The following is a 23505-nucleotide window of genomic DNA, read 5'->3' on the forward strand; positions in this document are numbered from 1 at the left end:
CGAGAAGGACAAGGAGGAATAGCTTACCTTTGTCACAGTCACAAAGGCTTTCATTTGTGACTTTGATAAGAGCCGTTTCGGTACTGTGGCAGAGGTGGAAACTAGATTGAAGGTTTCAAACAGGGAGTTCGGGGAAAGATGGGCATGGATTTGGGACAACAGAACAATTCCAAAACACTTTGCTGGAGGTGCTACAGATAAGGGTGGATACTTTTGGAGCTGAAGACCACTTTCTAGTCAAGACTAATGTCCGAGAAGCCTGAATAGTGAGACAGAGAAAATTAATGCTGTCTCACCGCTGAACTTGGGAGAAGGTGTGGTGAGGAAGAACTTTGCTGGGCCATGCAAGGTTGCCAAGTTAAGTGTGTTCACATTTTGCATAATTTAACAGCATTGTCTTACAAGGTACCTTAATAGCACTTTACTATGGATGTGGTACAGCAGCGCAGAAGGACAACATACAGCTCATTAGCAATGGTTTATCTATTTACAAATTTACAGGCATGCCTACATTTTACAGGATGCTCTGCATTGCTGCTGTCACAATGAATTTGTACCTTGGTCCATAACATGTGGCAACAAACACAAAGCATGCTGCCCACGCAAGATACCTGCATGCACTCATGTAAGGTGGCTGCTAGTCTGAGCATGTGAGCCACATGCATCTTCTTGTATATTGCTTACTTCAACATCTGTCCCTGTACTAACTCCTTGCAGGAACTGCACATAACCAGTGCTAGCAAATGGAGTAAGTGAGGCTTCACCTCAGCTGTGAACTTTGACTCCTTATAAGGAGAGGGCTGTAGAGATTGTGGGCAGGAGGCAATTTTGGGGGAGCAGAAGGTCAGAGGTCTCTCAAAGCAATATCTTCGGTTGTTTCTTTCTCTCCTTATTCAGTCAGTCATTCCCTCAGACATAAACATACACTGCAGCACAACATCCTAACCAGGCAACACCACAAACTCACACATTACAATGTCTCCATTTAAAGCTGTTTAAGCAGTGTTTTACTGCTACCTTTCTAAAATATGCTCTTCTTCAGTTCCTCTAGGTGCCCAAAGGGAAATGGTTCAGAGTGCTCTTATTGGACACAGATGAGCACCTCACACAGATACATCCACATCATTGAGGTCAGTTAACAAGTTGCAGAAGGGGTCAGAAGCAAAGAGCACAAGCCAGATGAAATTGAAGATGCTGCAACCTGCTGGCTAAAGGGTCAGTTCAAGAGCTCCAGCAGCTGCTGAGCCTTAAGAATTCACAGCTTGCAAACAAAGCTTGCCTACAAACAGTTTGGTAGCTCAGAAAAAGAAAGAATTTTCATTTTCAAAGACCTTGCCGTCTTTCGGATGAGACGTTAAACTGAGGCCCCGTCTGCCCTCTCAGGTGGTTGTAAAAGATCTCATGGCACTATTTCAAAGCAGACCAGGGGATTTATCCCCGTTGTCCTGACCAAAATTTATCCCTCATAACAACAACATAACAAAAAACAGATTACCTCGTCATTATCGCATTGCTGTTTGTGGGACTTTGCTGTGCGCAAGTTGACTGCCGCATTTCCTACTCTACACCAGTGACAACACTCCAAAAAGTACTTAATTGGCTGTAAAGCGTTTTGAGATGCCTGTTGGTCGTGAAAGGCACTATATAAATACAAGTCTTACTTACTTACTTTACTTACCTTAGGATCCCCCAAGCACTTTACAGCCAATGAATAACTTTTGAAGTGTAGTAATGGTTATAATGCATGTAACATGGCAGCTCATTTGCATACAAAAAGGTCCCACAAGCAGCAATGAGATAATGGCCAGATAATCTGTTTTAGTGATGTTCGTTGAGGGATAAATATTGGCCAGGACACCAAGAGAACACTTCAAATCATGGCATGCGATCTTTTACGTCCACAAGATAGTCAGGCGGAACCTCAGTTTAATGTCTCACCTGAAAGGCGGGCATCTCCAACGGTACAGCACTCCCTCAGTACTGCACTGAAGTATCAGCCTGAATTCTGTGCTCACGTCTCTGAAGTGGGACTTGAATCCACAACCTTCTGACTCACAGGCAAGCGTGCTACCACTGAGCCATGGCTAACACCCAACGCAGTTCATGCAAAACAGCTTATTCATTTTGGGGGACAAACTGTATGACCATCTGACAGAGTTACAGATCACCATGGAAAGCATGCCCACTCCAGGCCCTCCACTGTGGAACCCTTCTTGGATAAGGTCTAGGTTCTGGCATAGCTTTTATTGTGTTCCTACCACAGGTGAGGCTGCACACAGGGAGGTTAAAGTAACAGTGACCTCAGTCTTTATTAAGACACTCCAGAGTGAGGAACAGGCCTTAGGGGCCAGTTTATATACAGTGCTCCCAAGGGATGCTGGGATCCCTTGGGACTTCAGGGGATGCGCTCCCTGGTGGCGGAACATGGGAGTGCATACTTTACAGATACACAACATCACTCCCCCCCCCCCAAAGTCAAAATGAAAACTATTTACAAGGTGAGGCGGTCGGGAGCCTTTCTTTCCCTGATGGACTGCCTCGGTACAAATGTCTGTTCTGGTGTGTTGGCTGTGCCCTCGCTGGGCTGGCATGTTGTTGGCCCTGCAGGGCTGCTAGGTGAGCCTGGCCTTGCTGGGCTGTTGGGTGTGATGGGTTCAATTTCCTGGTCCGGGGTGGTGTTGTTGATCCTTTGGGTGTGTGTTGTGGGCTCGAAAAAGGTGGCGTCTGCTGTGGGTTGTTCAGTGCAGTCTGTGAACCGCAGCCTCGTTTGGTCCAGGAGCTTTCTGCAAATTTGTCCATTGTCTCGTTTGACTACAAACATCCTACTCCCTTCTTTAGCTATCACTGTGCCCGCGATCCACTTGGGACCATGTCCATAGTTGAGCACATACACAGGGTCATTCAGATCAATTTCCTGAGACACAGTGGCGCGACCATCGTTTACATTTTGTTGCTGCAGCCTGCTCTCTACCTGATCATGCAGGTTGGGATGAACCAGCGAGAGTCTGGTTTTAAGTGTCATTTTCATGAGTAGCTCAGCTGGGGGCACGCCTGTGAGCGAGTGGGGTCTCGTGCGGTAGCTGAGCAGTACTCGGGACAGGTGGGTTTGGAGTGAGCCTTCTGTGACTCGTTTAAGGTTCTGTTTGATTTTTTGTACTGCCCGCTCTGCCTGCCCATTGGAGGCTGGTTTAAACGGGGCCGAGGTGACATCTTTGATCCCTTTGCGGGTCATGAATTCTTTACATTCGGCACTGGTGAAACATGGCCCATTGTCACTGACCAGTATGTCAGGCAGGCAGTGGGTGGCAAACATGGCCCTCAGGCTTTCAATGGTGGCAGTGGCGGTGCTTCCAGACATTATTTCGCATTCAATCCACTTTGAAAAAGCATCCACCACCACCAGGAACATTTTACCGAGAAACGGGCCCGCATAGTCAACATGGATCCTCGACCATGGGCTGGAGGGCCAGGACTACAAACTTAGTGGTGCCTCTCTGGGCGCGTTGCTCAACAGAGCACACACGCTGCATTGCCGTACACAGGACTCTAAGTCAGAGTTGATATCGGGCCACCACATGTGGGATCAGGCTATCGCTTTCATCATTACTATACCGGGTGTGTGCTGTGGAGATCCGAGATGAACTTCTCCCTGCCCTTTTTGGTAGCACTACGCGGTTACCCCACAACAGGCAGTCTGCCTGAATGGACAGCTTGTCCTTTCGCCGCTGGAATGGCTTGATTAGCTCTTGCATTTCAACGGGGATGCTGGCTCAGCTCCCATGCATACACAGTTTTCTACTAGGGACAGCAGAGGATCATGGCTGGTCCAAGCACTAATCTGGCGGGCCGTGACAGATGATTTATCATTTTCAAACGCTTCCATGACCATCAACAAGTCTGCGGGCTGCGCCACCATCAACAAGTTTGCAGGCTGCGCCATTTCCACCCCCGTGGTAGGCAATGGTAGCCGACTGAGAGCATCCGCACAGTTCTCGGTGCCTGGCCTGTGGCGGATGGTATAGTTATACGCTGATAGCGCGAGTGCCATCCTTTGGATTCGGGCTGAGGCATTAGTATTTATCTTCTTGTTTTCAGCGAACAAGGATGTGAGGGGCTTGTGATCGGTTTCCAGCTCAAATTTCAGGCCAAACAGGAACTGATGCATTTTCTTTACCCCGAACACACACGCTAATGCCTCTTTCTCAATCACGCTGTAGGTGCTCGACGGTGTCCCGACCCGTGACCAATATGTCATCCTGATAAACCACCGTGCATGGTGCCAACTTGAGTAGGCTCTCCATGTTTCTCTGGAAGATCGCTGCAGCCGACCGAATTCCAAACGGGCATCTGTTGTAGATGAACAGTCCCTTGTGCGTGTTGATGCAGGTGAGGCCCTTCGAAGACTCCTCCAGCTCCTGCGTCATGTAGGCCGAAGTCAGGTCGAGCTTGGTGAACATCTTGCCTCCTGCCAGCGTTGCAAATAGGTCGTCTGCCTCAGGTAGCGGGTATTGGTCCTATAGCGAGAAACGATTAATAATTACTTTATAATCGCCGCAAATCCTGACCATGCCATCACTTTGGAGTACTGGAACAATCGGGCTGGCCCACTAGCTGAATTCCACTGGGAAGATGATGCCCTCGCCTGTCCAGCTCGATTTCCACTCTCTCCCTCATCATGTAAGATACCGCTCGCGCCTTGTGGTGAATGGGTCGTGTCTCTGGGACCAAGTGGATTCACACTTTCGCCCCAGAAAAGTTTCCAATGCCTGGTTCAAAAAGGGAAGGAAATTTGATAAGAATCTGGGTACATGAGGCCTCATCGACATGTGATAGCGCTCGGATGTCATCCCAGTTCCAGCGAATTTTGCCCAGCCAGCTCCTTCCAAGTAGTGTGGGGCCATCGCCCGGGACAATCCAGAGGGACAGTTCATGCACCGTGCCCTCGTAGGTGATCTTGATCATGGCGCTGCCCAGGACAGTGATGAGCTCTTTGGTGAACGTTTTCAGTTTCATGTGGATGGGGCTCAGGGTTGGTCTGAGTGCCTTGTTGCACCACAGTCTCTCAAACATCTTTTTACTCATGGTGGATTGGCCAGTGCCAGTGTCCAGTTCCACGGCTATGGGTAAGCCATTCAATTTTACATTTAGCATTATAGGTGGACATTTCGTCGAAAACGTGTACATCCCGTGTACTTCAGCATCTGCCTCCTCTCTGAGGCTCGATATTGCTTTGATCCACCATGGACCGAACTTCCTCTGCCATGTGGTGGTTAGCAGGTTTTGCAGAGCTTGCATCTCATCTACAAGCTCGTTGGAGGTGCCCCATTATTCCACAGCTCTTGCAAACATACCCTTTGAAGCGGCATGAATAGGCTGAATGGAAGCCTCCACAACGCCAACAAGGTGTGAATTGCCTTGCATTCATCCTTTGTTGGGGACTCTGAGTCATCTGGGTCACCTGAGGCCTGCTGGCAGTTGCAGACTCATGGTTTCTGCCCTGTACATTTCCAGTTAATTTATGAACATTGCTCGCACTTGTATGCTGAGAGATTTGTTTGGTGTTATCACTGGTGGACATTAACACCTGTGCTATCGCAATGGCCTTACTGAGGGTCGGTGTCTCCACAGTCAAAAGTTTTCGTAGGATGGTCTCATGGCCAATGCCCAGTACAAAAAAATCTCTGAGCATCTGCTCCAGGTAGCCATCAAACTCACAATGTCCTGCAAGTCGCCTTAGCTCGGCGGATGCTGGGATCCCTTGGGACTTCAGGGGATGCGCTCCCTGGTGGCGGAACATGGGAGTGCATGCTTTACAGATACACAACATCTTTCATCACAGATTTATTAGCTAGGGATCTTGAGACCCTGAGTTTCGACGTACAGCAGGTGTTGTCTGAATTCACCATGTTGGAAAATCAGATTGAGGCAGCCATAACACAGCTTGAACTATCACAATGCCGCTCAGTAGGAAAATGTTTAGAGCCTACACAGATGATGGGGTTGTCTCTCAGGCTGATGGCACATTCATAAAACCCAGACACTCCACTTAAAGAAGTACAGATGTGTCACACAGCATACAGGCTCAAGCAGTCACTGAATTACTAACCTGCAGATCCTTCTAGAGAGACAGCACAAGATGGTGTTAGACCACTTCCATCTCTAGGAGGTAGCCACTGAAATGCAACAGCCATCCACCTCACTTCCTCCTCTGACTGGGGAAACATTTAGAAGAGTACACAGTTCGGAAGTAGAAGACACAACAAACACTGCCACAAAGTGAAAGCATCAGGGAACACACATCTGCCCCATATGCAGTTAGTGTGAATATAATTTGGGATCACTGGGGGAAAGAGTTTTTTGTTATGAGACAGATTAAGGTCGTTAGTAAGAAATCCTGCTTTAATGAGAGGTCCTGATTTTACACACAGGGGTATTGAGCTGCGGTATTGAGCAGATGTGGAAGTGACCGTTGTCCTTTGGCTGTTCATGCAGTTAAGTGAAAGTATCTGTGAAAGATTGCCTTATCACTCTGGATGATTGACTAGTTGATATGTATTTTTGCCTCTTGGCCAGGGTCACCTTGTGGTGCATGACTCCACATTTGTAAGAAGAAATTATGTAAACTCCAGCAGGTTACACATTTTTTGGATATCTTTGTCAGGCTGTACTGCAGCACTCCCCGGTCGGTCCAGGCACCTGAAACTTTGCTTCAGGATGGTAATGGTATGTTCAACCAACATGCTGGTAGCAATGTGCACCTCATATATCACTCTTTAGGTCTTGTTAACCTTGACTGTGGTTGACATAGCTGTCCCCGTTACTGAAATGATTTGTAAGCATGGCTTCAGGACTACATAAAGTTCAGTGATGTCTTCTTTGAGAAAGTGTAGTCTCTGTATTCATGTACTGTCAGACATGTCCAGAATGAATGGTTCATAGAATCCTAGAAATTTACAGTACGGAAGGAGGCCATTTTGGCCCATTGTGTCCGCGCCGGCCAACAAAGAGCTATCCAGCCTAATCCCACTTTCCAACTCATGGTCCATAGCCCTGTAGGTTACGGCACTTCAAGTGCACATCCAAGTACTTTTTAAATGTGGTGGGGGTTTCTGCTTCTACCACCCTTTCAGGCAGTGAGTTCCAGATCCCCACCACCCTCTGGGTAAAGACATTTCCCCTCAAATTCCCTCTAATCCTTATACCAATTACTTTAAATCTATGCCCCTGGTTGTTGACCCCTCTGCCGAGGGAAATAGGTCCTTCCTATTCACTCTATCTAGGCCCCTCATAATTTTATACACCTCAATAAGGTCTCCCCTCAGCCTCCTCTGTTCCAAAGAAAACAACCCCAGCCTATCTAATTGTTCCTCATAGCTAAAATTCTCCAGTCCAGGCAACATCCTCGTAAATCTCCTCTGTACCCTCTCTAGTGCAATCACATCTTTCTTGTAATGCGGTGACCAGAACTGCACGCAGTACTCTAGCTGTGGCCTAATGAGTGTCTTATACATTTCAAGCATAACCTCCCTGCTCTTGTATTCTATGCCTCAGCTAATAAAGGCAAGTATTCCGTATGCCTTTTTAACCGCTTTATCTATCTGCCCTGCTACCTTCAAGAATCTATGAACATGCACTCTAAGATCCCTTTGTTCCTCTACACGTCTCAGTGTCCTACCATTTAATGTGTATTCCCTTGCCTTGTTAGCCCTCTCCCCTAAATGCATTACCTCACACTTCTGTGGTTTGAATTCCATTTGCCACTGTTCTGCCCAACTGACCAGTTCATTGATATCTTCCTGCAGTCTACAGCATTCTTCTTCATTATCAACCACACAGCCGATTTTAGTATCATCTGTAAACTTCTAAATCATATCCCTTGCATTCAAGTCTAAATCATTGATATAAACCACAAAAAGCAAGGGACTTAGTACTGACTCCTGTGTAACCCAAACAGCCTTTCAGCAGAAAAACACCCATTGACCCTTACCCTTTGCTTCCTGCCTCTGAGCCAATTTTGGATCCAACTTGTTACTTTGCCCTGGATCCCATGGGCTTTTACTTTTGTGACCAGACTGCCATGTGTGACCTTATCAAAAGCCTTGCTAAAATCCATATACACTACATCAAACGCACTGTCTTCATTGACCCTCCTTGTTACCTCCTCAAAAAATCCAACCAAGTTAGTCAGACACAAACTTCCCTTAACAACTCCATGCTGATTGTACTTGATAAATCCGTGTCTTTCGAAATGAAGATTTATCCTCTCCCTCAGAATTTTTTCCAATACTTTTCCCACCACCAAGGTTAGGCTGACAGGTCTGTAATTACTCGGTCTATCCCTTTCTCCCTTTTTAAACAAAGGTACCACGTTAGCAGTCCTCCAGCACCATACCTATAGTCAGAGAGGATTAGAAAATGATGGTCAGAGCCTCTGCTATTTCCTCTTTTGCTTCTCTTAACAGCCTGGGATACATTTCATCCAGGCCTGCGGATTTATCTAGTTTCAAAGCTGCTAAACCCCATAATACTTCCTCTCTCACTTTATTTATTTCATCTAGTATTTCACACTCCTCCTCCCTGATTGCAATGTCTGCATTGCCCCTCTCTTTTGTGAAAACAGACGCAAAGTATTAATTAAGAACCCTACCCACATCTTCCGCCTCCACACACAGATTACCTTTATGGTCTCTAATAGGCCCCACTCTTTCTTTAGTTATCCTTTTGCTCTTAATGTATTTATAAAACATCTTTGGGTTTTCCTTGATTTTACTTGTCAAAATGTTTTCATGCTCTCTCTTTGCTTTCCCAATTTCCTTTTTAATTTCACCCCTGCACACTCTATACTTCTGTGGAGTTTCTGCAGTATTTAGCGCTCAGAATCTGCCATAAACTTCCCTTTTATTCTTTATCCTACTCTGTATGTCCCTTGACATCCAGGGGGCTCCAGATTTGTTAGTCCCACCTTTTTTCTTTAAGGGAACATACTTGCTCTGAACCCTCCAGATCTTCTTGAATGCCTCCCACTGCTCTGACACTGATTTACCTTCAAGTCACCGTTTCCAGTTCACTATGGCTAAATCACCCCTCAGCTTATCAAAATTGGCTTTTCCCCAATTGAGAACCTTTATTCCTTCTCTATCTTTGTCTTTATACATAACTACCCTAAATCTAACTGAATTATGATCACGAGCACCAAAATGCTCTCCCACTAATACCCCTTCTACTTGCCCAGTTTCATTCCCTAAAACTAAGTCCAGAACCGCCTCATCCCTTGTTGGGCTTGCTACATACTGGCTAAAAAAGTTCTCCTGAAAGCATTTCAGGAATTCTGCACTAATTTTATCCTAGTTAATATTAGGGTAATATTACTGCCCTTTGTTTTTGCACTTCACAGAAATTTGCTCTTCTATCTCCCTCTGACTGTTTGGGGGTCTATAGTACAGTCCCAACAATGTGATTGCCCCTTTTTTGGTCTTCAATTCAGCCGATATAGCCTCATTTGATGGTCCTTCCAACATATCCCTCCTCACAGCTGAAATTATTTCTTTAAATCAATACTGCGAACCCCTTTCTTTTTTACCCCTCTCTCTATCCCGTCTGAAAACGCTGTAACCAGGAATGTTGATCTGCCATACCTGCCCTTCTTTCAACCATGTCTCAGTAATAGCTATAATATCATACTCCCAAGTGTCTATCTATGCTCTCAGCTCATTTGCCTTATTCCCTATATTCCTTGCATTGAAGTACCATTTAGATCTGCCAAACTTCCTTGTTCTCTATTTTCTAGCCCTTGTTTCCTCTATCTTCCAAATTCACTTTCTACTTTTTTGCTTTCCAATTCCAGCTGTGCTTCTCTCCTGACTGAATCTATTCTCTGGTTCCCATCCCCCTGCCAAGTTAGTTTAATCCCTCCTCAACAGCACTAGCAAACCCGGTTCTGTTGAGGTGCAACCTGCCCGGCTTGTACAGGTCCCCCAATGGTGACTGTTTGAGATTTCCCACTAAGGCAACGGCACCTGTAGCATAGATGTCAGAACGAAATATGTAATTGTAGTATTAAATGTGTGTGTGTAAAAGGTACAAAGATGGCTGCCCATGGATTAGCAAAGCCCCAATGGATGTCAGCCAGCAGAAAAGAGACTGCATTCTTTAGGTACTGATAATGGCTGTGTTCTCACGCAGAAACACACCACAGCTTTGCAGCTGTTCCCCAGACGAGACGTCCTAGTCTATGATAGAACAATACGACTCTGCAACAGGACTAGGATAAGGAGACTGCCCAAAGAACAGCGCCCAAGGACAGTAAGATAAAGGGGGACCTGGACCATGCCACAAGATTATGAGTAACTGTTAGCAACACATCTCTTAAAAACACATCTCTTGGCAACACACGAGCCACCTAACGTTTAAAGACTAACTCTATTGGTTTAATTGAATCTATATGTAATCTATAATCAATATGATTGGATAGTGTCTGGCCAAAATGGGCTGATCTAACTGTAGTAAACTGTTGTAAAACATATAAAAATCCATGAAACCCTTTGTTCGGCAGAGAGAAGCGCCTGAATCGTCCAGTGGCTTCATCTCCCCGCCGGTGTAATAAACCGTTTTGATGTTTGGTTCCGACCCAGAGTGACGAGTGATTTTTGGAGGGTACATTCGCGTTAACAATGACACAAGAACAGATCTTCATTTATCTCCTAAAGTGCAAATGCATGCCTCCTGTGACTCTCCTCCTGCTCCAGTAACTGCAATTAAAGAGACATACCCATTGGAATACCCATTGCCCCTCCCAAGGCGGTACACAAAAACTGTTCCTTGGAAAACAGGAACAGATAACACAAACTGTGCAGATTAAATAGTTATCTGCAATAAGTTTCATTACCTTCATCTCTCAAGATAGCACAGAAGCAGTGAATGACAAACAACTGCATAGAAATCAACAACCCAACTGAATTGAAGAGACATGTCAAGCAACGCACTTCTTGGAGACTTCACCCAAAACCTGGGCCTCAATGAGCTGACTAGATAAGTGCTGTGCAGGCTATAAGTGCCACAGATACGTCAGGGTTACATTATGATGTGTACAATGGATTAGGCATCTGTATTCCATAACACACGGAGCAGTGCAAAACGGATATAGAAATTCATATTATCAATCCCTGTAAGTGATCAAATATGTGCGGATTCTACCGAGTGTTTCCTATTTCTAATTGTTTTACAGTAATTTTTTTTGTGATCATAGAAACATATTAAATAGGTGCAGGAGTAGGCCATTCGGCCTTTCGAGCCTGCACCACCATTCAATAAGATCATGGCTGATCATTTCTTCAGTACCCCTTTCCTGCTTTCTCTCCATACCCCTTGATCCCTTTAGCCGTAAGGGCCATATCTAACTCCCTCTTGAATATATCCAATGAACTGGCATCAACAACTCTCTGTGGCAGGGAATTCCACAGGTTAACAACTCTCTGAGTGAAGAAGTTTCTCCTCATCTCAGTCTAAACGGCCTGCCCCTTATCCTAAGACTGTGTCCCCTAGTTCTGGACGTCCCCAACATCGGGAACATTCTTCCCGCATCTAGCCTGTCCAATCCCGTCAGAATCTTATATGGTTCTATGAGATCCCCTCTCATCCTTCTAAACTCCAGTGAATAAAGGCCCAGTTGATCCAGTCTCTCCTCATATCCTTCAATGCCTCCTTCTCACTAGACCCTCGGTCCCCTAGTACATCCGGAAGGTTATTTGTGTCTTCCTTTGTGAAGACAGAACTAAAGTACGTGTTCAATTGGTCTGCCATTTCTTTGTTCCCCATCATCTCGGGGTGACTTACCCATCAAACTCCCTTTCACTCACTGACTCCTCATCATGGCACAGCATAGGTCAGGAACCCATCATGTGTAAACTGGTGGCACAGACCTGCCTTCGACCATTCCATGACACATCATGTGTTAGTGCTTTCTAGGTGTCCATTACTCATGGAACTCAATGGAGTCCATATTTCTACTCAGCTCAGCCAGAATGAAAAATAAGGTTGGAAGCTCACCATTTAAAGATTAAGAAATAGACAGTATACTTCATCGGATATTTTCCAGCATGTTTTGATAAAAAATAATTTTAAACAGTTTTAATCTATTTTACTTACATGTGGTGCTGAAGAACCAGATACAAAAAGATGCACAGGCTCCAAACCGTGATTTCTTTTTATGTACTCTGCTGTAGCAAAACTGAGGTATGCCCCGAAACTGTAGAAGAAAAAAATCTGGTTAAGGCCATCTGAGCTTTAGCCTAGATCTTGTATCAAAGGTACGCGCAAAAAACCTCACTACTGTGAAATGAGAATAAGCACTGTTATTGCCCATTACGACTCACTGGTATATTTACTCAGGTAATTTATTTGGCATTATAATTGTTTTCTGCACATCCCACATATACATTCTGCTTACTGCTGGTTCAAATGTTAGAGATTTGCATTCACCGATCAAGCAAAAGGCAAAACAAAACAAGCCGTGATTTTGCAAGATAGAAACATAGAAACATAAAAAATAGGTGCAGGAGTAGGACATTCAGCCCTTCGAGCCTGCACCACCATTCAACAAGATCATGGCTGATCATTCCCTCAGTACCCCTTTCCTGGCTTTCTCTCCATACCCCTTGATCCCTTTAGCTGTAAGGGCCATATCTAACTCCCTCTTGAACATATCCAATGAACTGGCATCAACAACTCTCTGCGGTAGAGAATTCCACAGGTTAACAACTCTCTGTGAAAAAGATTCTCCTCATCTCGGTCCTAAATGGCTTATCGCTTATCCTTAGACTATGATCCCTGGTTCTGGACTTCCCTAACATCGGGAACATTCTTCCTGCATCTAACCTGTCCAATCCCATCAGAATTTTATATGTTTCTATGAGATCCCCTCTCATCCTTCTAAACTCCAGTGAATACAGGCCCAGTCGATACAGTCTCTCCTCATATGTCAGTCCTGCCATCCCGGGAATCAGTCTAGCGAATCTTCGCTGCACTCCCTCAATAGCAAGAACGTCCTTCCTCAGATTAGGAGACCAAAACTGAACACAATATTCCAGGTGAGGCCTCACCAAGGCCCTGTACAACTGCTGTAAGACCTCCCTGCTCTTATACTCAAATCCCATAGCTATGAAGGCCAACATGCCATTTGTCTTCTTCACCGCCTGCTGTACCTGAATGCCAACTTTCAAAGACTGATGTACCATGACACCCAGGTCTCGTTGCACCTCCCCTTTTCCTAATCTGCCACCATTCAGATAAGATTCTGCCTTCCTGTTTTTGCCACCGAAGTGGATAACCTCACATTTATCCACATTATACTACATCTGCCATGCATTTGCCCACTCACCTAAACTGTCTAAGTCACCCTGCAGCCTCCTAGCATCCTCCTCACAGCTCACACCGCCACCCAGCTTAGTGTAATCTGCAAACTTGGAGATATTACACTCAATTCCTTCATCTAAATCATTGATGTATATTGTCCTGGGACATTGGAACCGGTTCTGGGGGAGGTGGGACCAGTAAAAACCAGACGGTCTGCACCTGGGCAGGACTGGAACCAATGTCCTAGGCGAGTGTTTACTAGTGTTGTTGGGGAGGGGTTAAACTAATATGGCACAGAGATGGGAACCTACACAGGGAGTCAGAGGGAAGTAGAATGGGTGCAGAAGCAAAAGATAGCAAGAAGAAAAGAAAAGGTGGAGGGCAGAGAAACCCAAGGCAAAAATTAAACAGGGCCACCATACAGCAAAATTCTAAAGGGGCAAAGTGTGTTAAAAAGACAAGCTTGAAGGCTCTGTGCCTCAATGCAAGGAGTATTCGTAATAAGGTGAACGAATTAACTGCACAGGCAGCAATTAAAGAATATGATATAATTAGCATCACGGAGACATGGCTCCAGGGTGACCAAGGCTGGGAACTCAACATCCAGGGGTAGTCAACATTCAGGAAGGATAAACAGAAAGGAAATGGAGGTGTGGTAGCGTTGCTGGTTAAAGAGGAAATTAACGCAATAGTAAGGAAGGACATTAGCTTGGATGATGTGGAATCTGTATGCGTAGAGCTGCGGAATACCAAAGGGCAGAAAACGCTAGTGGGAGTTGTGTACAGACCACCAAACAGTAGCAGTGAGGTTGGGGACAGCATCAAACAAGAAATTATGGATGCGTGCAATCATCATCATAGGCGGTCCCTAAAGCGAGGATGACTTCTCTCTTCACATATCTATAGAAGTTTTTGCAGTCAGTTTTTATGTTCCCAGCAAGCTTCCTCTCATACTCTATTTTCCCCCTCCTAATTAAACCCTTTGTCCTCCTCTGCTGAATTCTAAATTTCTCCTAGCCCTCAGGTTTGCTGCTTTTTCTGGCCAATTTATATGCCTCTTCCTTGGATTTAACGCTATCCTTATTTTCCCTTGTTAGCCACAGTTAAGCCACCTTCCCCATTTTATTTTTACTCCAGACCCGGATGTACAATTGTTGAAGTTCATCCATGTAACCTTTAAATGTTTGCCACTGCCTATCCACCGTCAACCTTTTAAGTATTGTTCGCCAGTTTATTCTAGCCAAATTCACGTCTGATACCATCGAAGTTACCTTTCCCTAAGTTCAGGATCCTAGTTTCTGAATTAACTGTGTCACTCTCCATCTTAATAAAGAATTCTACCATGTTATGGTCACTCTTCCCCAAGGATCCTCGCACAACAAGACTGCTAATTAGTCCTTTCTCATTACACAACACCCAGTCTAGGATGGCCAGCCCTCTAGTTGGTTCCTCGACATATTGGACTCGAAAACCATCCCTAATACACTCCAGGAAATCCTCCTCCACAGTATTGCTAGCAGTTTGGTTAGTCCAATCTATATGTAGTTTAAAGTCGCCCATGATAACTGCTGTACCCTTATTGCATGCGTCCCTAATTTCTTGTTTGATGCTGTCCCCAACCTCACTACTACTGTTTGGTGGTCTGTACACAACTTCCACTAGCGTTTTCTGCCCTTTGCTATTCCGCAGCTCTACGCATACAGATTCCACATCATCCAAGCTAATGTCCTCCCTTACTATTGCGTTAATTTCCTCTTTAATCAGCAACGCTACCCCACCTCCTTTTCCTTTCTGTATATCCTTCCTGAATGTTGAATACCCCTGGATGTTGAGTTCCCAGTCTTGGTCACCCTGGAACCATGTCTCCGTAATGCCATTTATATCATATTCATTAATAGCTGCCTGCGCAATTAATTCATCCACCTTATTACGAATACTCCTTGCATTGAGGCACAGAGCCTTCAGGCTTTTCTTTTTGACACACTTTTCCCCTTTCGAACTTTGCTGTAATGTGGCCCTACAAACAAGGCAGAGTTGTGTCATCTGCTCCACAATTACTTGCATATAACATTAGTACAGCTCTTCCTATAGAAGTGAAGGGCATATCATGAAGCTCACATATTATTGAATCCTTCCAAGTCACCCTGGGGGCTATCTGCCACATCAGGCAGTCTGCAGTGCACATGTGCATCAGGGAATCAAAAAAAACCATGTTCTTCCCTTTCTTTTCTGGAAAAAATCAAGGTTACCGCAATCCTGAACTGTTATACTTCAGGGTCATTCCAAACTACCACAGGGGATCTCAGCAATATCAGTCAATCCACAGTGCATAGATGTCATCATCATCATAGGCAGTCCCTCGAATCGAGGATGACTTGCTTCCATGCCAAAAAATTCACAGGTGTTTCAATGAAGGACCTAATATTCCAGGTCCCGAACTACATACTGAAAGGTGGAAGATGCCTGTGCATGGATTTTTTTAACGTGTGGTGGCTATTGCAGACCAGCCATCACATTGGCTTGACAGAGCTAGGTCTTGGTCCAGTGGCAAGGGTTAACCAAGACGGCTGGAGACCAGCTCTGTTGCACGGAACTAGTGTGCACACATATCGCAGTGTGGGCTGGTCTGTGCTGCCCCTGGGCCCTCGCCTCTTCTGGGCCCTGATAGATGTATCAAGCAGCTTACTGACAAGTTTTTCCAACAGGACAAACAACTTCATTGTTTTTGCCCTGGAAACACGGCAGGTTGAGAGGGCTCTCCAGTTTTCACAATACATGAAACCCTCAAATCCACAATAGTATTGATGCCATTTGTGGTCATCTCTGCCTCTGCACACAATCATTTGGCTTTCATGATGTACACGGAGTTCCACTCCATCAACCTCAGGTGCAGTGATTCAGATGCTGGATAGACGGTAAGCTGTTTTACATTACAGGCCCACCAGGCTCTCCTAGATTATCGCATTATCTGCTACATCATCAACTACTGTGCCAGATAGATAGGCCTAACAATGGTGGAGGAGGAGGAGGCCCATTTGTCGACAATGACAGAGAAAAATACTGAGATTAAGCCAGAGGATATTTGTTGTACACAACAAAGCCAAATGGGAGGATCTCCTACAACTAAGTTCCACCTTTGCCCAATGCAAATAGTCCTCTCCACACATGTGCACAATATAGTGATCCAAACATCTTCAGCAACAATGGCTTCAGCACCAATGTTCCCAGTCACAGGCCGCTCACTGCTTTTACATTGTTGGTACCGCGCATGTGCAAACATTTGAATGGGGATTGGGAAGGCAGGCCATGCAGGGCAGTGCACCTCAGGGAGGACATTGTTCAGCATGGATACAAATCCGTTAATCTATAAAACTTGCACGCTCTCTCTGATCACAGATGAAATAAATTTGATTTCCTAAAAGTGATTAGTGAATGTGGCTAGTATTTTCCCCCCTCACCTATCTCTCCCACACGTGTTTCCCAAAGATAGTGTGTGTTCTGTATGCTCTAGATTCTAACTTTGTGCTCCTTCTAAGTGTTTCCCTTATAGTTTGAGCAGGAGTAAGTGAGGTGGCTGGCTGAGTGTGAGTCAGAACCTCTTGGGATTGAGGTGGGTCATGACATGGCCCTGCAATTGCTGCTTCCGCGTCTGCTGCTGCTGTAGCTGGCTGGCCCTGAATGCTTTATGTCACATCTGTCATTCAAGGGGGCGAACTGGATAGACCAGACATGGCTGACAGTGCATCCCCATTCCCAGCGCCCCACCCCCACCACCCCCCCCACCCAGCAAGCCCAATTAAGACCAGGAGCTCGCTATACATCCTTAACAAGACTTGCGAAAGAAACCCATCACAATTCACCGAGCACAGAACTTTCCACTTTTTTTGCATGTATAACGGCCACTCAACGTCCATTTTACCGCTGAAATGATGTATAACGCCCAGATATCACCCATTTAGCCACAAAACGGACACCGACGCCCATTTTTCGGACACTTATCGCCGAGCATTACTTTCCCTATGTGTGTAATGTCGGGAAAAAATAATACCACCGCCCACTTTTTTTGGGAGGAATCATCAGAATGGGTGAAACAAACGGCCATAATATCGCCCAGCGGTTACTTTCCGCACGTAATTAACGCCGAGATTCAATAATACTGACCGCCCACTTTATTTTGTTGTAAAGATCACATTTGACGAAACTAACGCCCAGGAGATCGCCTAGAGTCACTTTCACCACTTCACACACATCTCGTCACAATATCGATCACCCCAAAAAACGTCGGGAAAAAGTGGAACTAACCGGAACTACTCACAGCGTTATGGACGCCATGTTCTAAATCGTCGCATCATTTAAAAGGCTGCTCTACTTCAACCTCGGGGGAGTTCAGATGTATTCTGGAGGTGATGTGAACATCTGAACAAACATCTTTATGATATTGTGAATGATTGGAATTTAATAGGTGTCTTCGTCGGGACATTCATTCTTTGTGACCAATTGGTGGAAAACATAGCTATTGGAATGGGGCCTGTCCTTTCTCACCCTCTCTTGATGACCAATTACATGCTGCAGACTCGAGATGGCAGAAGGTACGCTCCACAGCATTATGTGCCCAATGTAAGACGTGCCAGACTGATGAGGAGGACCAGACGTTACACCCCTGGCAAGTACAGGAGGAAGTGGTCTTACCTCAACTTGTCCGATAACACCTGCCTTCGGAGACTGCGCTTCCACAAAGAGGTTATCACTGAGGTATGCCAGCTCATAAGGGGAGATCTGCAGCCTACCAGCGCCATCAGTACTGCACTGTCCGTCGAGGTCAAAGTCATCGCGGCACTGTCATTCTACGCGTCGGGTTTTTTTCAGGCCTCAGCTGGCGACATTTGCGGTCTGTCTCAGCATGCCACACATTGCTGCATTAGACAGGTCACTGAAGCCCTGTACACACGCAGGATGGACTTTTTCAGCTTCCCTAGGACCAGGGAGGCTCAGACTGAGAGGGCTTTAGGATTCTACCGAATTGCTAACTTCCCCAAGGTGCAGGGAACAATAGAATGCACGCACATCGCGATGCGGGCACCTTTTCAGGATGCAGAGGTTTTCAGGAATCTGAATGTGCAACTCGTTGTCGACCACCAGCAAATTATTATGTCAGTGAATGCTAAATTTCTGGGCAGCATCCATGATGCTCACATCCTGTGTGAGAGCATTGTATCTGACTTGTTTAATGATCAGTCACAATGTCAATGCTTGATGCTTGGTGGCAAAGGATATTGCCTCGTCACCTGGCTGATGACCCCCTTGCGTGACACCCACACCGAAGCCGAGAGGCGATACAAAGAGAGCCACAGAGCCACTCGCAATATTGTGGAGAAAACCATTGGAGTGCTTAAGCAGCGCTTTAGATGCCTGGACCACACAGGAGGCTTGCTCCAATACCACCCTGAGCAGGTAGCTCAATTCGTGGTGGTGTGCTCCATGCTGCACAACTTGGCTATCAGGAGGGGACAAGAATTGCCAGCAGGATCTGACAGTCCACCTCACCAGAGAGAGGAAGAGGAGGACGAGGAGGTGGACGCTGACATTGGCCCAGACAATCAGGCTGATGCTGAAGCCATGCCCCTGCCCCCCTGTAGAGCGCATGAAAGGGCCCATGGTGGCATGATAGCTGCAAGACTCTTCCGTCAGCAGCTCATAAATGAGCGCTTTGCCTGAAAGAACGTTGGTGGTATTTACAAGGCTGACACACTGCTGGGTGTGCAGGTCATACATCAATGGTGGGCATCACCTTGGTAACAGTTAAAGTTTAAGTTGATTGAAGTTAAGTGTAATTATACCCTTTGATGTTAAGGAATCACCAGTGTGTAACAGTGCAGCTATCTGAGCCAATGTGCAACAAGGTTTTGTTGAATAAAAAACATTTAAACTGAACATTTGTCTGAAATCATAAGTATTTCTGTAAAAACTAACCCTTACCGCACCCCCGCCCCGCCCCTCCCCACCTTTACCCCTTCCCCTTCCCCTTCTGACTCCAAGCTGCCTAGCCGAGGAGCTCCTCAGGTGATGCTTCATTGGTGGAAGGGGGATAACACCTGAACCGCTGCTTGGACGGATACAGGAGAGGATGGTCCCGAGGTGGGAACGTGCTCCGAGCCAGAAGCAAGATGTTGCTCCTGGCTCTCATGTGTGGTTGGCAATGGGGGTGCAGCACCTTGGGGTGCAGTGCGGTGCTCCGGGATCACTGGGAGCCCTCTGCCACCAGTTCCTGGCTACCAGCTCCAGGGCCTCCTCCATCCCTTTCATGTTATATATTATTTGTTAGACAAAAACTCTGTGCCAACTGTGTTCTTGGTGCTTAGTCGGCTTTTTGTTGCTGGTGAATCTCCCTCCTGCCTCCCACAACAGCTAAACAAACACACACCACACCCACACACGCTTTCAGTCCCTTTCTGCTCCCTCTCTCTGTCTCCTCTTCTGCGCATGTAATGATGACCCCTGAATCGCGGGAAACGAGTATTGCCATGCCGTTGCTAAGGATGGCGACACTTTACGGCAGAAGGTCAGAGAGATTTAACACTAACGCCCATTTCATATCGCTCGTGATAACGCCCAATTTCAAAAATGGAGACTAGGGGCTTTGAGAATGGGCAACAAGCCTGTGATCTGAAAACCCATTTTTACCACCCACACCGGAAATAACGCCCATTTTTGCGAGAGGGATGGAGTACAAAAGCAGGGAGGTCCTGCTGCAACTGTACAGGGTATTGGTGAGGCCGCACCTGGAGTACTGTGTGCAGCTTTGGTCACCTTACTTAAGGAAGGATATACTAGCTTTGGAGGGGGTACAGAGATGATTCACTAGGCTGATTCCGGAGATGAGGGGGTTACCTTATGATGATAGATCGAGTAGACTGGGTCTTTACTCGTTGGAGTTCAGAAGGATGAGGGGTGATCTTATAGAAACATTTAAAATAATGAAAGGGATAGACAAGATAGAGGCAGAAAGGTTGTTTCCACTGGTCGGGGAGACTAGAACTAGGGGGGCACAGCCTCAAAATACGGGAGCCAATTTAAAATCGAGCTGAGAAGGAATTTCTTCTCCCAGAGGGTTGTGAATCTGTGGAATTCTCTGCCCAGGGAAGCAGTTGAGGCTAGCTCATTGAATGTATTCAAATCACAGATAGATAGATTTTTAACCAATAAGGGAATTAAGGGTTATGGGGAGCGGGCGGGTAAGTGGAGCTGAGTCCACGGCCAGATCAGCCATGATCTTGTTGAATGGCAGAACAGGCTCGAGGGGCTAGATGGCCTACTCCTGTTCCTAATTCTTATGTTCTTATGTTCTAAAAGTGTAAAATCTAGCCTAATGTGCTTCAACCCTGCTGCTCCTACATCAGGACCACAACATTTCCCTAATAAGTCAAATGTACAAATGAGGGTTTTGACACATTATTTATTAAGCTCTCAGCTTTGCCTCATATTGTAACAATTAAACAAATAAAATTGCACATCTTTTCTTGCATTACTCCAGAATTACCACAGAGCAGTATATTCAGTAAGACATATGAAGAAAGCAGTAAATTGATTTATGGGGCCAAGTTCTTGTCAACATGTTTAAACTTTAAGGCTGAGTGCAACTGGCAATCAACAACATTGAAAATGACCATGGCCTGGATTTTGCAGTTGGTTATGCTATTGGCATCTGAACGGAATGTGCATTTACCTGGTGGGACCCTCCTTCGAGAATGCCCACACCTGTGGGGGGAATCTTGCCGGATGCCATATTGGTGAGGGCATTAATGTGCGCGAAGCTATCATCTGCCAGAAGTGTGCAGAGCAGGCAGATCATGTCAATCAGCATGATTTGGCGCCAGCGGTGCCATTTTGGAGCTTAACGCTGCAGCAAATTCTATTACCTGAACCTCAGCGAGGAACCATATGTGAGACGTCCGCACTGAAATCTGCCACCTGCTGCAGTCAGAACTGCAACCTCAGAGTAGGGCAAGGACCACTTTACCAGTGGCTGTGAAGGTGACTGTGGCGATGAACTTTTATGCATCAGGTCCCTTCCAGGCTGCAGCTGGAGACATTTGCAGTCTACCATCCACTGTTGAGTAAGGGAGGTCACTGAGGCTCTCTATTCAAAGAGAGCCGACTACACATATTTCTCTCTTGCCAGTGACCAGCAGGCGGAGCGAGCACGTGGCTTCGCTAGGATTGCAGGCTTCCCCATGGTGCAGGGTGCCACTGACTGCACGCACATCACTTTGCGGGGCACTGCATGTCAACTCTGTCCTGTACCAGAACTGAAAGGGATGCCACTCCCACAATGTCCAGCTGGTGTGTGACCATAGGCAGCGCATCATGCACATCAATTCCCTGGCAGCAGTCACGATTCCTTCATTCTGTGGCAGTCCGTTGTGCCAGCTGCATTTCAGCCACCACAGCAAAGCAAAGGTTGATCAGGGGTATCCGCTGAGGGCTTGGCTCATGTCATGCAAATGTGCACAGCATGCATACAATGAAAGCCATGCCGCCACACGAAATGTGATAGAGCAGACCATAGGCATGGTGAAACAACGCTTCCACCGCCTGGAGGAATCCTGTAGTACTCAGCAAAGCTGATGTCAAGTTTTGTGGTAGTCTGCTGTATGCTGCACAACCTCGCCATCATAAGGGAACAGCCCTTACCACCAGCTAAGGAGTACATAACCTAAGAATTATGAGCAGGAGTAGGCCAGTGGGCCCCTTGGGCCTGCTTTACCATTCAATGAGATCACGGCTGATCTACCTCAACACTTTCCTGCACTATCCCCATATCCCTTGATTCCCTTAATATCCAAAAGTCTATCGATCTCTGACTTGAATATACTTAACGACTGAGCCTCCATAGCCCTCTGGGGTAGAGAATTCCAGAGATTCACAACACTCGAGTGAAGAAGTTTCTCCTCATCTCAGTCCTAAATGGCTGACCCCTTATTCTGAGACTGTGACTCCTGGTTCTAGACTCCTCAGCCAGAGAAAACATCTTCCCTGCATCTACCCTGTCAAGCCCTGTAAGAATTATGTAGGTTTCAATTAGATCACCTCTTATTCTTCTAAACTCTGGAGAATATAGGCCTAGTCTACTCAATCTCTCTTCATAGAATAATCCCCCATCCCAGGAATAAGTCTGGTGAACCTTTATTGCGTTCCCTCAATAGCAAGTATATCCTTCCTTAGGTATGCAAACCAAAACTGTGCACAATACTCCAGGTGTGGTCTCACCAGGGCCCTATATAATTGCAGTAAGACATCATTACTCATATACTCAAATCCTCTTGTAATAAAGGTCAACATACCATTTGCTTTCTTAATTGCTTGCTGTACCTGTATGTTAACTTTCAGTGATTCAAGTACAAGGACAACCAGGTCCCTCTGAACACCAACATTTCCCAATCTCTCTCCATTTAAAAAATACTCTGCTTTTCTATTTTTCCGACCAAAGTGGATAACTTCACATTATATTCCATTTGCCATGTTCTTGCCCACTAACTGTGCATCAGCTGTGGCTCAGTGGGTAGTACACTTGCCTGAGTCAGAAGGTTGTGGGTTCAAGTCCCACTCCAGGGACTTGAGCACAAAAATCTAGGCTGACACTCCAGTGCTGAGGGAGTGCTGCACTGTCAAAGGTGTCGTCTTTCAGATGAGACATTAAACCGAGGCCCCGATTGCTCTCTCAAGTGTACGCAAAAGATTCCATGGCACTATTTTGAAGAAGAGCAGGGGAGTTATTCCCGGTGTCCTGGACAATATTTAACCCTCAATCAACATCACTAAAAAACAGATTATCTGGTCACTTAGCCCTTCTGTAAGGGATAAATTGTAAGAGTTGCAAATAGGTGGTCAGAATTATGCTGAAGGTAGTGAACTTATCAGTATTAGGAGGGTCTGTATAATTGCCTATGTATGTAACACTTACTTATGTAGGTATAGCACACATGTATAATGCATTAAACTGAATCCGTAACCTCTGTAATACTTAAACAGCAAAATCAGCAGTTGTTGATCAGAAGTCTCTGAGGAAGAGATAAGGAAGCCAGTTTAGGCGTCTATTATACTGTGGCAAAGTGCAAGTCATGGAACTACACCACAGAAGATGGCCAATTGCATATA

The 23505-nt window shown here is 45.9% G+C and overlaps 1 protein-coding gene across 3 annotated transcripts in view; it reads right to left on the reverse strand.

The window, feature by feature from the left end:
• olah (oleoyl-ACP hydrolase) overlaps window positions 1-23505 on the reverse strand; it is a 63584-nt gene that overhangs the window by 14994 nt on the left and 25085 nt on the right. For all 3 annotated transcript variants that reach the window (XM_070881336.1, XM_070881338.1, XM_070881339.1), the window contains one exon: window positions 12145-12244. In XM_070881336.1, coding sequence (XP_070737437.1) covers window positions 12145-12244 — 100 coding nt within the window. The remainder of the gene's footprint in view (window positions 1-12144; window positions 12245-23505) is intronic.

The sequence above is a fragment of the Pristiophorus japonicus genome, chromosome 5 (genome assembly GCF_044704955.1).
Source record: "Pristiophorus japonicus isolate sPriJap1 chromosome 5, sPriJap1.hap1, whole genome shotgun sequence".
NCBI lineage: Eukaryota > Metazoa > Chordata > Chondrichthyes > Pristiophoridae > Pristiophorus > Pristiophorus japonicus.